This window comes from Aythya marila (assembly GCF_965140915.1).
Source record: "Aythya marila genome assembly, chromosome: Z".
Taxonomy (NCBI): domain Eukaryota; kingdom Metazoa; phylum Chordata; class Aves; order Anseriformes; family Anatidae; genus Aythya; species Aythya marila.
In genome coordinates, this window is record NC_139080.1 from 1,469,392 (window position 1) to 1,486,011 (window position 16,620).

At 44.4% G+C, this 16,620-nt stretch overlaps 1 protein-coding gene across 1 annotated transcript in view; it reads right to left on the reverse strand.

Moving 5' to 3' along the window:
• Nucleotides 1-611: 611 nt before the first annotated feature.
• The window catches only part of LOC309889652 (netrin receptor DCC), a gene marked incomplete at both ends in the record, with an annotated part of 357,636 nt that continues 341,627 nt past the window's right edge, over nucleotides 612-16,620 (reverse strand). The window contains 4 exons of the mRNA XM_082782596.1: nucleotides 612-701; nucleotides 1,306-1,448; nucleotides 9,823-10,035; nucleotides 14,709-14,864. Coding sequence (XP_082638722.1) covers nucleotides 612-701; nucleotides 1,306-1,448; nucleotides 9,823-10,035; nucleotides 14,709-14,864 — 602 coding nt within the window. The remainder of the gene's footprint in view (nucleotides 702-1,305; nucleotides 1,449-9,822; nucleotides 10,036-14,708; nucleotides 14,865-16,620) is intronic.

Sequence of the window (16,620 nt, forward strand, 5' to 3'; positions counted from 1 at the left end):
GTGCGGGACGAGGGGCCGCAGTGATAAAATAAATGAGCGTGTTTTGCCTTCTCGTTCGTGCTGTTGGGAAAAGCTCTGAGGTTTTGGCGTGGTGGCGTGGTCATTTGCTGCAGGTCTTTCTGTAGTCAGTAATTACGCAGGAAAAACAGACGAGTGACCTACGACGCTGCCTGCTTAATGGCACGGTCTACGCTTCAAACCAGACTGGCGTGAGGTAAGACTAGAGCTATACGAAAAAGCTACGGACCTCTACGGAGTAAAACAGGAGTTAGTCAGGACAACTTGGGCTCTACGAAGACTAGGAGATCAAAACGAGCGATCCAGCGGCATCAGCGGTGATGGCCTCGTTCGTCTTGCCACGCTTTCATCACGTCAAGATGCCAGCTCTACAGTTCTGTAACACTTCCATCACTATCCTTTTTTATTTTTTATTTTTTCTTCTTCTTCTTCTTTTTATCTTTCCTCCGAGGACTTTGCAGGAACCTTCCTGGCGCTGAAGGAGTGGTAACCGGGCAGGCGACGACGTTATGGGGTCATGTAGGCGGGTGGTGTGCGTGAAATCCTGGTATGCTGCAGTGCTCCTGGATCGTTACCTGTCCCCTCGCCAGCTCCTAGAAGGCTGAGCCTGTGATAGCGTTGAGCTGCTTCATCAGCCCCTCCAAACTGGCCATCTGTTCGCTCAGATCGTCCTGTTCGTAAACCTGCAGGTGCACAAACACACAAAAATAAGCGGGAGTGATACACAACATATATTTAGAATATTGTGTGTTTTTTTTTCCCCTTATTCCTTTTTTTTTTTGCACCGTTTCGTCTCCTGGATCACGCGAGACCTTTCTCTCGGAGAGCCCTAATAGGAGCGAAAAGCTTATTCTAATTTCCCCATCTCTTCCGTTTCACTTATCTGCTTCTTCGGGGTTATTTTTTTCTCGCCATTATCGCTATTACTGTATCCTCCTTCTTCCTGCCAAAATTATTTCCTCCCCTTATCGCCGTTCTCCCCCCTTTCCCTCTCCTATCTCCAGCAGCTCAGGAGAGGCTGTGCGAGCTGTCCCGTGGCTGCTATTAGCAGGGAATTTAAGTGCTTCTCCCCTTTCTCACGCACTCCAAAGTCCATTAAAGTCCCCGAAAAAAAAGTTTTACTGGCTCACCACAACTTTTTACAGCCCTCCTAATAGCTCTCCGCTGCAGCCTGCTGCCCGAGGTGAATTTTTCACTATCAGTGAAAAATTAACGTGTGGGTAGGGGATTAGGGAAGACATGGTGATGAGCTTGGCCATCAGGCTGGCTCTCCAAGGTGCTGCTTACGTTTGAGGAGTCTTCCGTCTGCTTGTGGCCTTCCTCTGACACCTCCGGGGCCGTGGGCACCGAGACAGGCAGCAGGGGGGACCTCGCTTTCCCTGCCAAGCCGAGGGATGCTGTTTTAACCTGAGCCTTGGGAAGGTTAGGCCCTGAAAGGAGGAAAAAAAAAAGGCACGTTAAGAAGATATCTCTATGAAAAAGGGGACAATTTTTGCTTCGAAATCCCTCGGGGCAAGCGCCGGCCTCCAGGCGGGTCACGGAGCAAGCCTGAAAAAAAAATGTAGTTCATCTCTCCCTGAAAAAAAAAGTTTTTTACTGACTTTTTATTCCAGCTCAGGAGGAGAAAAAGAAAAATCAAAAGAGATTACTGACGGGAAGGGACTCCCCAAGTCACCTTGCAAAACCCAAGTGAGATGGGGTATTCAAACAACGCATCGTGGATTTAAGGCTGAATATGGGGACATTTCAAGCATGCCTGCTCCTCCTAAAGTTCTGGCTTAAAAGAAGGAACAAAAAAATCATAAATAACAAACCCTAATAGGACAGCTTTTTTCTTAATATCTCCTCCACCGTGATCTTCAGCCAGTTCCCTGTCCTTTTTCTATTGAGCTCTCTTGTGTTCTATTTCTTTGCCCTTTTTCTGTTGTATTCTGTTTGTAAATGAATAGTTCCTTAATTTATTTATGAAATATTGCCATTTTTCTCTTGCTGTGGCCAGTCCAGCTGGCTCTGGAAGCACCCAGCCGCCGTACAACACCGAACCACCTTCCCCTCAATCCCAAATTGAAAAACCCGTTCCTTTTCCCTTCCTCCTGCCTGATGAGCTCTGTTTTCTTATAGATCGTTAACAGGTCATTAAAGCAAAGCTTCTGAGCCAGGACTGGAGCTACCTGGAGAATTCCCCCAGCAGGTGGAGGCTGTGGATGGAGCAGCGTTGGGCTCCCCAGATCCCAACAAATCACCGCGGCCGTGACAGCCTCCTGCTCCTTCCAGCCCAAGTATGTAGCCAGGAGACAAGAGCTGTAGATTAACCTGCCTCTGTTTCAAATAATTGTGCTTTTCTTAATTAGTTTAAGGCAGCCAAAGCCCCGTGGAGCAGAAGAGAGGGCCAAATGCCTCCCTAAATCGAGCTGCCGGTGGCATGTTCATGAAGAGAGAGCCCCAGCAAACAAGGGCAGGAACACGGAGGGACTCACAAACCATTTCTTTCAGGCTGAGAATCTCCGATAATTTCATAGCTGGAGCTAGGGAAGTGTGAAAGCTTAATATGAGCTAAAAGAGATCACCACCGAGATACACTCACCTCTTCCAGCTCCAGTTTAATCGCTAAAAAAAAAAAAACAAACACGTAATAGCTGGCCCTTCAAACTTCTCTATCTCCAAGTAAGCAGGGAAGAAGCAGCTATCCCCAGAGATTCAATCTCCTAAGTGGTGCACATTCAAATCAGTTTTTTTAAAGGAATGTTTCTCACCTCTATTTCTTAATAAAAAGGCTTATTTCCAAGGTATGGTATCCATCTCCCATCCTTTTTGCCCTCTTAATGCCCTGTTACCTCCAATATATATATCTTTATATACATATAAATAAATAAGTAGGCTTTTCTGATGCTTCCCATCGCAGCCTGCTTGGTTTTCATGGGCTCGTGGAGAAGCAAATATTTGCTGTGACGGTGAGGAGCTCAAGTGAAATGCAGCCTGCGTTTCAATCATACTCCTGTAAATCCTGCGGTAAAAGCCACGTTTCTCATACGCGACTCATTATTTGCAGTAATTGGACTTAAAGACCCTCTTTTTCTGCACCAAAGGCAGATGTTCTCTCCTGGATCTTGCTAATGAGAAGCCATAAGAATGATGAATACGTTCAGTTTGGGCGTCTCTTTGCCCTTTAGCTCGCGAAAGCAACAGGTGAATCGTGCTGTTTGTCACTAAAATGACGCAGAGACGATTTGCCTTGTGCGGAGCCGGGTAGTTCAAGTTCTCCAGCAAGTGTTTTACAGCAGTGTTTCTAATTCATAATTAGAAGAGTCAGCCCAAAAGAGGCGGTTTGCTAAACCTATTTATTTGTGCACGTCAGGCCAAGAGGTACGACGATGGACATGAAGTAAAACCAAGAGAGCATCCATCCTCTCGATAGCGATACCTTGGGAGGGCTGCTTGGCATTCCCTCAATGAGAGGTTAGGAAAATGAAGATGAATGCAGAACTCGAAAGGAGCTATTTTATGGAGAAATGGCAAGAAATTGGGCATGATGGAAAAGGGTTGGAGTTAAAGATGAGTGCTGGTGGAGTTCCTCAAGATGATGGAGTTCAAAATGACTTCTGGTGAGGTTCCTCAAGATCTTCATTTAGGAGCAAAACTTGTTTATGCATTTTATGTATATTTTATGTACCACAACTTAGTTTTGGTACATAAAATGGGCGTGTGATTATGATATCTATTACTATAGAAGGTCAGAAATACAGCTGGAGCTGTAATAACACAAGGAGAACTGCACAGACCTTTCTGCCAAGCTTCTGCTCTGGTGTCCTTCCCCAGCAAGGGGCCTGGATGAATTGTCTTTCAGAAGATCCCCTCGCTCTTTTTTGGCTGCACAGTGAGCTTCCAAGGCTGGCACGGAGCAGCCACCCATTCATTAGGAGCCTAAAATTATCTGAGAACGAGTCATCTCTCTGAAAGAGAAGAATGGGGAAGCTTTGCTGCAAATTCTGCTGCCTCTGATCGCAGGAAATGAGGGAAGAGAAAAGCCTGCACGCCTCTCAACACAAGCTTGCAAGTGCCTCGGAGAAACCAACTGTGATCTTCAGAGGTATGAGAGAAGAAAATTTGGGTAGAAACAAGGTAAATAGCAATGCCATCCTACAAAGTGTTGTCAAACTGGTTGTTTTTATTGCTCTAGGTTTTTCAGCAAAGCAAACAGTGTTTTGGGTCAGGCAAGGTCTTTGCCTGAGATCTGGAGATCTGCAGCTGAAGATCACTCGGTCTGCAGAGGCAGCTGAAAATGGAGCGTAGCAGAGATTTCTTTTGGTATCTCACGGCAATTTTTCTCTGCGCACTGACCCCTTTTAGTGTGGCTCTGCACTCCTGTCAATCCTTAATGCCCTTTGTCCTCGTGAGTCTTCCATCCCAAATGCCAAAACCCTTATCAGCCGCCAGCACAACAACAGGGATTTCAAAGTGGCCAAAAGGAAAGGAGAGACGAAAATCTCTTTTTCAGCCCTTGATCACAGCGAGCCTTTGTTTCTCTCTCGGCCAGCACGCCTGAACTCCATCTTCCAGAAGAGGAGCCCCACGAGGCTGAGCATCCTGGAGGCGGCCAAGGTTTCTGAGTCTTACTGGAAATCCCAAAGTGTGTGGATTTTGTGCGTGTGTGCAAAAACTGACTCCTGAGCATAGCGGAAATTTCCTATTTCATGGAAAGCTTTCTGAGCTTGGTTCGCCAGTGGTTTACAGACTGCCTAAACCCTCTGCTCCTGCTCACGTTTTTATTTAGAAGGAGGAGCCACTTTTCAGGCATTTCTGGGGCTATTCAACAAATGGCTTAAATACCTTTTTCAAAGCCTCCAAGTCCTGTTATAGTCTTTTTCTACCCTGCTGTTGTCCATCCTGGATATATATTGGGGTGCAGATAGGACTTTAATTTCGTAAGAACTGAGGATTTTTGGAGAACGAAGAGATCCAAGATGTGTCCTGTACAACGGGACCATAAAAGTCCAAAATCAGAAATCAGGAGGGTAAGGTCAGACATGTAATTAAATAAGGATAATCTTTTCTTGCTCCCACGTCTCATACCTTTACCACTTTTTTTTTTCTAACCAGCACCTTTCCACCTATAAAAAAGTGTCAGTTTAAATGACTTAGAAGTTGAAACATAAAGATGAGACCAATATATATAACGGGGCTGGCTTGTTTCTCCGTGACAGAGTGCTCCCATTTAAGTAACACGGCGCCTCTCAGGAGAACAGAGTACGTAACCGTATGAAAAATACGAAGCCTTCGCTGTTTTACATTATAGCTGGGGAAAAAAAAAATATATTTTTCATCGTGAAATTGAGTTTCTGCAAATGACTTTTGAGGTGATAATCAATAGAGGCTCGGCTCATTCCACAAGGGAAATTGTTCTAAAAAGAGACAAAGTTTAATTTAGGAATCTCTGAGAGTCGGAGAAATAAAGCGAAAGGGGAAATAAAACACAGAAAGAGAAAGGAGTCATTTAATCACTCGCAAAAATACAGTACCGAGCAAGTACGGGGACTGCCTACTGGGGAGGTTTTTGAAGTAGCACTGATGAATTTCACACCTTTTTACGTGCCAGGGCTTCAAAACAGGTACATAAACTGTGACTGTGGAAAGGGCATTTCAAGAGAAAACCAACACAGGCGGCTCAGATACGTGGAAACACGGCAGGGATTTGGTACAATGCTCTTTTGTCTTCTCAAATGCTCTTCGTGGTTGTTTTTTTTAAAATCTATTTGCTAGAAATAATAACAGGATAAGTAACTTTTAGGGTAAAACTGACCTGTTGGCTGGAAGAAGTATTCTTTCAGGATTTACATTATTTTTTTTTATTTTTTTTTATTTTTTTTTAGGGAATTCAATGCTGTGTTCCATTGAAATGGGTCATTTCTACCAAAGGGGAACCAGTTCACTTACCCAGACCAGCACCTCCATCCTGACTTCACTTTACACCTTCCAGTTGCCCTGTCAATTTTAATGAGACAACTCAGGTGGCTGGAGTTATCCCTGTGCTAATTAAACTTCACTGCACCGGGGCCAGGTTCCTCTAATAGACAGGGCTGACCCTTTTATGACACTTCTTTGTCACTTGAATGGAGAAAGCTTGTTTTCATGGAAAACAACACGGAGGACAAAGCATTCGAGAATCGAAGGGGTGGGAGGTAAAGGCTGAAGGAATAAAAGAGTGATTTGCTTTTGAATCTGGAAGTTGAGAGTACAAAAAAGCACTAAGATTTCAGAATAAAATGTGCAAGAATTAGTCATTCCCATATTTTCCATGAATCCATAGGCCGTGTTTACTGTACAGTGTGCTGGAGAGTGCATAACCTCGGATATTTACACTTTAAAATAAGAAGAAAGTTCTGTTCATGCAAGAGCAAGCCCATGAAATATAACAGCATTATTCCTATATTCACTTTTCTAGGGATAACTGTAACTTCAGTATCTACTGAGGCCCCAAACACTTGCTTTGTGAGGAACAAAGGATTTTTTATTATTTTTTTTTTTTCCCAAGGAGGCAAAGATAAAGTGATGAGAATTTGGATTTCCAGCTATGCTTTTTTTTTTTTTTTTTTTTTTTTTTTTTGTGAAGTAGCAATAGAAAAAGAAAAAAAAAAAGCACTTTTATAGTCTCACAAAAGGCAAAGGAGCTTGAAAAGGTTGAAGTTACAGCACGGTGACACCATATCAAAACCACCACTTCGGGGGCAGCGTTTCCCATCACTTGCTTCTGGGGAAGAAAAATGACATCCTCATTCAGGCGCATTTAAAGTGCAGCTGATCAGAAAGACCTAAAAGGAATTTTCATTTGTGAGTGGGGAAAAAAAATAAAAATCTTTCCCGTCCATTTGGGGGATTTATGTCGTATCTATAATGCAATGAGCTCGACACTCCATCAAACATTTTCTATTTAACCTGAAAGGGGACTGAGTCAAATCCCTTCGATGGCTGTGAATATGATTAGCAGCGAGGAGTGAGGGCAGCCTCAGTGGGGATTGGAAAGATCACGGACGTAGTCTCACGCCTTCCGAATAAGTGTTAGGAACCTCAAGTGCCTGCTCACCAAGCCGTGACGAAAAGGTGAGATCTCCTATAAAATATCAATAGGAAGGGCTTAATGCAAAGAGTTCAGATTGATGGGGATCAAGGAAAAAATTAGGGGGAAAAAAAGAAGAAAAATGGCAAATTTTAGCTTCAGATTTTGCTAAAGCCATGACCCAACACCGGGAGCGCGGCCTTTTTAATATTTATTCCTACCCTTGTGGCCAAATCCCCCAGAACTGAATAATGATGCCTGTATGTCTTTTTTTTTATGAACCAGATGATATAGTTTAACGGCTAATTATACAGAGATATACTGAACAGATAAAATATCAGAGGCGATACCCCCCTTTTAGCAGCAGGTCAATCAAAGCCAAGAAAGAGCTCATCTATTCCCTGGGCCAGATCCAAAACCTAATTTCAACTCTAATATTGCCCGAGGATTGGTGAGAGATACCAGCTCTAGGGCTGTCGTCTGAATATTCCTCCCTCAACCTTGTCAGTCAACAGCTGTCAAAAATTCGTGCCTCACGCTTCCAAAACCCAAAATCACCATGGCTGATGGAGAAAGGTCCTCTTAACTTCAGGTTCCTGCTTTCTGAAGTCTTTGCTGGAAATCTCTGCAGCCCTCTCTTGCTTTTTCCCCTTCTGAATTCTGCAGGCTTGTTCCATTCATTCCATATTGTCTGAAGGGCTACGACACCTGATTGACACTTATTTAAAAAATAGGACAGCAAAGCAAAGAGTAGTTCAATAGATTTAAGTCATGATGAATCCATTCCTTATGGCCCGACTGCTTCATTTACACAGGACGTGTTAAAACGTCTCGAGACCAAGAAAAACGTAGGGGGAACGTAATTAATTCTATCTATCAGGTTGAGAAAGGAAGAGTTATTCCAACATGGAAATTGCTAAGAACCTTAAATCACGAGCTTTGGGAAGTCACAAAACATCTGCAGAATTTCCCTTTCATGGTATTTATATGGCCGAGCTATCGGGCTAATGGAAGCATCAAATACACAGAATGTGAAATGAAACGTTGGTTTTTGACATCTTTTTTTAATGCTTTCTCTCTTCACTTCCTTTCAGTTGTCCGGCTGAATTTAAAAGGTGGCTGACCTCCCAATTTAAGTGAAAAGAAGCAAGAGTTTGAGAGCAGTGGGATTCAGGAGTGGGTACCGCTGGAGCAATCCAGTTGTGAGTGAGGACCAGCATCACTTCTGCACACCCCACTGCCCAGGGGCACCAACAGAAGCCAACATTCACCAAACTTTTCTAAAAAGAGTTGCTAAAGGAGCCAACATCAGTCTGGCTAATGATTATGAGGACAAGTGCATTGGGAAAAGCAAGAGAAGCCACACAGAGAGAAAAATACATAGCCCCCGACACCACAAAATAGCCGGGGGGAGAGCAGAAATAAAGTTATACACAAATCTAAATGCTAGAAATTGTGATTTTGCTATAAGGGTGGATACAGTAGTCTTAATGCCATATATAACCCAGCCACTTGTTTTCATCTGCATGACGGAGGCCAGCACAACAGAATATTTCACTGCTTTAGCATTTGCTCTATTTGTTTTTCATGGCTTTCTGGCCAAGCGTCGCCACGTTCAGCGCTTAATTTTGCCTAATAACAAAGTCCTGCATCTGCTTACGTGTGATTACTGACCTAAACCAAGGCAATTTTCTTTTTCAGGATGACAGGGCTCTGTGAAAATTAGTAACAAGCCCCATATTTATCCTTTTTTTTTTTTACCTCTCCCGGGATTCAAAGGTAAACTCGGGTTGACTCCCAGTCCAACACGATCCTTTGGAGGTACCTGTGCTTTGCTGGTGTAAGACAAGTAGAGAAAATGCTACATAAAAATGAATGGACTCTATTATATATAAAAAATAATTCCCAGTTCTAGTTGGCAAAAGCAGTTCTCCAACACGTAAGGATTTATCTCCTTCTGCCTGCTGTCAGAAACTGGATTACTCGCTGATGGATAGCAGGTGCTTCCAGTAAAAATGTAGGGATTTTTGGGGGGTAACTTGCTTGTTGCAAACGCTGAACTGCCATATGCTGTGTGGTAAGAAAGCCACGCTCAGAAAGCACTATCAGAATGGAAAAAAAGAGAAGCTGAAATCTCAGAGGTCGCCTGAGCCAAACTGGAGATCATCCAAGGTAAAGGAGGAGGGTAAACAGTTAAAATGAGATGCCAGTCTGAAAATCCTTTTTATTTTCCTAAACTTCACGCAAAAGTGGCAATATTTTAGTAGCTTTTTATTTATTTATTAATTATAATTTCCTTTCTCTTCCTTCCATGCTTTTTTTTTTTTTTTTTTTTTTTTTTAATTTTTGAGTGGTTTGCACACTGGAGAGGATTGCAGTCAGTCCCTTCCCAGCATACATAAACAGTCCTTTCATTATCAAAAAGGCGAGCCTCTGAACAACTCAAGCAGTTGGCATTGGTTCAAGTCACTGTAGCACAACAGGAGACTGGAAACAAGACCGAATGATTAATCTGGCATCTCATTTAATTCATTTTTATCACTTGCTTGTTAGCTCTGATTTTGAGCTATTGCCTCGTCCTGAATTTTTATTCCAGGTCGTCAGAATGAGTTATTGGATTATTATCATAAAAAACGTGTATATATTCATTTTCCACCCTGTAAGCATTTCTTCCAGGTATGGGACAGCTTCGTGCTGCTTGTTTTTTTCGGTCCTGAATTGAAAGCAAGTGGGAGCAGAGCCCAGCCCCTTACCTGTTTGAGACAGAAGCGGCGTGTAAGGGACTTTCGGTTCTATTGCACTCATGGGCGGAGGTAGCAAGGGGTTGGCGAAGCTGCGGAGCGGGTGCGTGGGGCGCACGCAGGCGGTGGGGATGGTCCTGCTCGGGGCGTCCTCGTTGCTGGAGTGCTCAGGCTGCGTCGGTGGTAGCAAGGAGGGTTGCTGCGGGGCTGGTCCTTCGTTTACAGCTGCATCGGTTAAGAAAAAACAAAACAAAAAAAAAAAACAACAGTTATCGAAGTATTTTTTAGGTAGCGTTTCCTACTTTTACGGTCATTTGCAGCAGAAGGTACGGCATCGCCCTCCGCCCTCCGCCGAGCGGCAAGAAACGCGTAAACATTTTCATCCCAAGTTATTGGCAGCTGAATTAAAAAACCAGATGTTCCTCAGAGCGGCCAGGTGCCATTTAAAGCAAAATATATCTTCCTTTAAAAAAAAAACAACCAACAACAAGCGTGGTGTTTTCATCTCCTTCTCCCTTTCCCCTCCATGCGCTTTTAAGTATTAAAAACCAATAAAAACGTAAATCTATCATGTGGAGATGGAAACAAGCTATGACTGTGGAGACTCATTACGTTCAGCATGACAGTGCAGCTCCAGTCATAGTGGAGGGAAGATAGACTCAAAGAAAGGACTTAATTAATTTCCACATAACCAACGTTGTTTTTCCTTGAGACAGCTGTAATGTTTAGTGTGCCAAAGCCCCAGGTTGCTGTTTTATCAGCCTAGATTCAAAATCAATTCTTCAGAGGTTTCAATGTGCCACGTCGACCTTCTAATATCAAGCCCAGCCTCCCGATTTTCTGCGGAGTGTCTGAAAAGAGGCTTTCAGCCTCAACTTTTCTCATTTTCTCTTTTTCGGACCCTTCCCAAGCTCTTACCCCACTCTCCTTCTTGTACCCCAAGGAGAAGGATTGAAAAAAAATGTTTCCTCTTGGCCAGAGCATCTGCAAGCCCTGCCATTATTTACAAGCAGAACGGGAAGGGAGCAAATTGTTTAGTGAAGAGCACGATCACAGCAGGACCGTGTTTAATTTGAAGGTGTTGTGGCTTTGTCCGACGTCTCCACAGTACCTGGATGGCTCACAGCACCCCACTTAATCCTGCAGCTTGTGTCAGGAAACAGGAATCTAAGAAAAGCTCAACCTTTTCGCGAAGAAAACAACCTTCTTGACTCACAGATAGCCGAATTAGTTATTACACCGGGACCCGAAATACTCCAGAGGATCGGGGTTCTTTCAGAGCCTGCTGCAACAACCAGAGCTCGTTGTGTAAATAACATGCAATTACACAGCCAAGTCAAATCTCGAGGCAGTTTTGTAATAATTAATGTCAAAGTATATAAGTAATTACTACCTACTAAGTGGCAAAGCAGTTTTGAGAAATGAAAATGAGGATTTTTCCTCTTTTTCCACGGCCCTGCTGCCTGTTCCTATGGCAATCGCGCAGACAGCCCCGGCGATATCGAACCCCACAGAAAGCAAACCGATTGCAGGATCAGACCAAGGTCAAAATCATCTACACTTTGTGAAAGTTTGGCCGACGGTGGTTCATTTTCCTTCTTTCCACCTTCAAGGCTTTTTGCATAATGAAGCCATTACCTAGCTCTGCTTCGCTTTCCTTCCTTGCCCGGCAGACCTCTCTCTGTTTTCTTCTCGGAGGGCAAACATTCCCCATAAAGCAGCCAGAGATTTAAGGATAACTTGCAGCAGGGCAGGGCAGGAATGTCGGTTTAACCCCTTTCCACCCTTGCTCACTGCCCACACATTCAAGAAGACGTCAAAACGTCCTGGTGCTGAGGCTACCATGGCCGTTATGCTCTTCTCTCCCTTTTCCCACTCAAGGAAGATGCAAGCGAGACTCACGGAGGTATCCACCCCAGCTCACAACACTTTCTGGAGCAAATCCTTTGCCTGAAGTGAAAACAAAGCCTTTTGTTGTTGTTCGTAGCCTCAAAATGTCCTTCCAGATGTTTGTCAAAGTCTGAGCTACCCCGTGGAGCCCAGCACTGTTCACTGCAGCCTTTAAGAACAGATATTTGGGGAAGCTCTCGTCCTGCTTGAAGAGACGAGGGAAAATAGATGCTTACTGCTACTCACCACCAAAAACTGAAGGTAAGTGGTCTAATGAAGGTGTTTCATGCTCGAGAAGACTTTTTTTTTATATATAATTTATTTAAATTGCAAGCAGAGAACTCTGGAGGAGTCTGGAGGAGAAGACAAGCCACGGGAAGGACTGCTGAACAGACAACAGTCACTTTATTATGGCTCAGCCATTTTTTATGTTATATTTAGCAATTGCATGTTATGGCTGGCACTGTCATCAGCTGTCATCAAGCAGGCAAGCCAGCTATTACTCAAGGCTGGCTCTGGCTGGGGCCTGACTCTCCTTTTCGTTTTATTTACTTCCCTCTCCGGCAGAAAATTTATCCCGAAGATAAGTTGCGGCACTTGCATCTTCAGGTCAACGAGATGAAGCCTTCGAAACCAGAAAAAAAGCCTTCCAAAAAAGGGTGTTCAAGCATGGCAGGATGCAAAGCAACACCCCTGCTAATGGCCTTGCACATGATTTATTCAGCAAGTGCTACGTCTTGATCAATAGGGTGCTTGGCCATGGAGGACCACAGGCAGGGAATTATTGCAGAGGGTTTTGTGTGTTTTGTGTTTGTTTTTTTTTTTTTTTTTTTTTCTGACACAGATGCAATTGGTCAACCATCGAGCGAGTTTTTCACCGAGGGGTAAAACAAATGAAAAAGCTCTCTGAAAATATATGGAAAAGTCTCTTTCACTGCTATTTTCTCCCCCAAAACCCCGCTCGATCATATTAAAACAACAAGAATGTAGTGTCACTGGAAAACAAACATGATTTTCCATGTGCCTCTGCTTCATGGCTGTGCTGTGGTGTAAGGCATAGCGAGGGAAGCGAATATTTCATTTGGGGGCACTCACTGTGATCGGAGAGCTCTGGAAGTCAAGGGCCTTTGCTAGCAGGACGACCGCAACAGCTATAACAGATTGTCATTTTACATTTAATGGGCTTTGATAATGTTCAAAATGCCACGCAGGCCTGATTACCCAGACCTCGATCAGCTGAAACCAGCCATTAGACAAACAAGGCGATGTGTGTCCAGCAGTTTTGAATTATTTAATGGGAAATTGCCTGAACTTTTGTGCATTAGCAACCTTTTGGTCAACTCCCAGGCACGCTGCACCTCAAAGACTTGGGCAAACCTATGCGTGTCCATGCAGAACAGGCAGGATTTCGGCCATTTCTGGTTTGAAAAATCCTCATTTAGACGTGTGAAGCTCCTGGCTGGCTCAGGCAGAAGCTGTGGCTTTGGGGCTGTGCAAAAACAGTGGGTGCTCAGCTGATCCCCGAGCAGCCACGTCCCAGGCAGCATTTTCTTACCCTGTGACATGTAAGATTTCCCTAGCTCTTTTTCTGGCTGTGTATCACACTTCCAGCATTTTTCTCCAAGTCATTTCAGAAACAGACCCCAAAAATCATTTTTTTTTTCCTGTTTTTTCCTTCCATCTCCATGATTAGGCAAGCAACAGGTAGTTTTTTGTTTTTTTGTTTTTTTTTTTTTTTTTTCAACGTCTAATGTATATCATGCAAGGAACTGAATCTCCTTTGTTTCTGTGCGCTGCATTTCTGGAGGATTTGGTGCTGATTTAAGCAGCAAATCAAGACCTGATTATAGCAGTGAGGCCCTCCAGAGGAAATTGCCAACCGGCTCTGAAGGGATCTCAGCAAGCCCATTGAAGAGAGAGGGAACGACGTTGGGGTGATGAGCAGGACACCTGAACCCACTTTTTACCTACAATCCTAGGATTTCAATCATCGGTTCCCCGAGGACCTGTCTGAACCGACTGAAAGCAACAGGCAAGCAGAAGGGGAAATCAGTCCTTTCAAAATGAATCCCCCGCGGACGGGCAGCGCGGACTCTGTGCGATGCGAAAGAAGACGCGTAGCAGATTGACATTAATCTGTCAATAATTTGGGCTTGGTATGCAGTCGAGGTGAGGGAGAATTAGAAGGGAACAGGAGCCCTCCAGCTGTAATTAGTATGCCGGAGCACGCCGCCGAGGTTGGAACAAAGACCAGCTGGCTGCCGCCTGCGGGAGAGGCTTGCGAGGAGCTCGTGGAGGTGAGGCTGGGTCCCAGACCACGCTAAGGGGATGTGGGAACACCCAAGCCCCAAATCTATTCCTGCACGGGGGCAGGATATGAACAAACAGGAGCAAATCTGAATATACAGCTCAGTCTCGGGAAGAAACGAGTGATGTCAGGCGAGATAACAGCATTCAAATGCATAAAAGGTAGCTGCAAAAGGAAGAAAATTATTTTTTTTTTCCCCCTGTGCCAGCTACGATCCAAACAAGAACCAGCTGCCTTACATTTTAGGATGTTAGACATTATGAAAACGTTCCTGGCAGCGAGGGCAGCTAAGCCTGGGAAGACACTGTGTGGAGAGGTCGTGTAAGTGCTGCTGAGGATGATTTTAATGCACGGTGCTACTGGATCTGCCCTGGGATGGAGAAGAGCTCTTGAAGCCTCAGTTTGCCTGGGAATATCGTTATGAATAAAGCAAAGGCAATTAAAATAGAGTGAAACAGGCCTGCAGAGAGGACAGGGTCGGATCAGAGACGCAATGATGTTTAATTTTAATGGGAGTTGGAGTTCAGCACAGATTTTAAGTCACAACAGCCAACTGCTGCCACCAGACCGGGCTTATCCCAGCTCCCACGATGAACCCAAAAAGGGAAACAGTGGGATTTGCGTTGGCTAGACCTCACCCATCCTACCCAGAGAGGAAACTATGTCCGAGCAGTGTGATAACAAAGCAAAATGAACTCACTTCTTCCTGCTCCAAAGGTCCTGTCCACAGCCAGGGTGGGGAAAGGCACCGGCCGCAGGGTGAACTGGGGGTGTGGGTATCCGCAGGTGGGGGACGGCAGGATCCCGGGGTACTGGGCGCTTTCCAGGGTGGGCACAGGGATGGCACTGACCACAGCTGAAAGGGAAGAAGAGAAAGAAGATGAAATGAGTGCTTTCAGAACAGCATTGCAATTCCTTCTTGCTCCATCCAGGACTTTCCTTTTTAAAATAACAGAGGATTACTATTTACTATTCCTTGCTGCACTCCATTGCAAAGAACCTGGGGGAAAGGTAACAGCAAATATTTTCAATAAATCCGTGCGATTTTGAGCTGATCTGACAACAAATCTGTCCTGCCGTAGCCTGTCAGCAATTGGAGTTACACTTCATATCGATTGTACTAAGGCATAAGAAACAGAATCTCCCTGACCAAATCAAGGAGCTCCCTCAACACCATTTACATTTACCGTGTACTGTGTCATGTAAAGACACGGCACCCAGGACGAGCTTGCAGAAATGACAAAGTAGGAAATTCAGAATTGCACTCAAGCTCTCCAGAAGCTGCCAAAGCAACAGAGTCGTCATTTTCATGTTTTCTTGGAAAAAAAAAAAAGAATTGCTGTGGGTTTTTTTTTCAGATTTAAGGAGGGAGGGAAAGAGAATCCTCTCCCCAAAACATGGCAGAGCAATGCGGCGCTGGCCAGGGCTTAATTAAACATCAGGGGAGGGCAGGACTGATGGTGTGAAGCCCGGAGAGCTCCTCACCCCTGATGTTCTTCCTCTCCACATGCCAGCTTTGGTGTTTGTGCCTGCATTTCAGCAGCTTTACATCCATCAAAGGTATCACCAAAGCCTCATCAGCATTATCAGCTTTAGGCTCCTTCCACCTCGGTAAGCAAAGGCCCATTGTGGAGGATATTTGTTTTTAAAGACTGTAAATAGTGATTATCAAAACCAGGTGAATACTTCCAGATTTGGTATTTAAGGTTTTACAGGATCCATTTTTTACTGTCGCTTCCTCAATCTTCTTCATCGCTCGCTGCTGACAATTTCTTTCAGTGGCAGGCAAACGGCGAGAAATTAATTAAAGCATCTAATCTGACAAAGCCTCGGTTTCGTTTTCTGGGGAAGGAGACACATTCAGCACAACTCAGCCTGCACAAATGCACAAGTAAGGCTTTCAGAAAGCGGCGTTTAATTATTTGCAAACAATCATAATATTTGGTCGCCGCCGATTCGACTGACGTTGTCGTTGACGTTCCTCAGAAAACATCATTTGAGTGAAAAAAAATAAAGAAATGTATTTAAGAGGACTTTTATCTGAATGCTGTAGGAGGGTGTTGACCTGACTTTTGGTTAACTGTGACCATCGTAATTAGGACTGATGTGGTTCTGATTTTGTTTGCACTGCTCTAAATCCACCCATATTCCTGGACTGCTGCCCTCCTTCTCGCCAGGTCAAGTTAGGAGGAATCCCACTGAAGAAAAAAAAAAAAAGGAAAATTGCCTAATTGTGGAATTAGGCTGGTTACAAGATGGGAATATTTCCCAGGGGGGGCTGAGCTCTCTCCCCCAGCCCAGCAGTCCTTCTTCCACCCCCCAAAGATGCTGCCGTTTGGCAATATGTCATGCCCAAGGTGTGAAGAAGTGAATTCAATCTCTCCCCAGACCCCTAGGATTTATCCCTGCAAGGCCCAGGTTTAGCAGCATGACCCGAATCACACCCATAAGGAACACAAATTAAAGGAACTGCTACCAGTTCCCCCTGAATAATTTACTGAGCAAAGCCATTGTAAGTTATTCCCTCTCCTCTCCTTCATTGTGTTCCTTGTTGTGTTTTTTATTTTTTTTTTAACATATAATTTGTGATGGTGCTTTTCCTGAGCACCTGC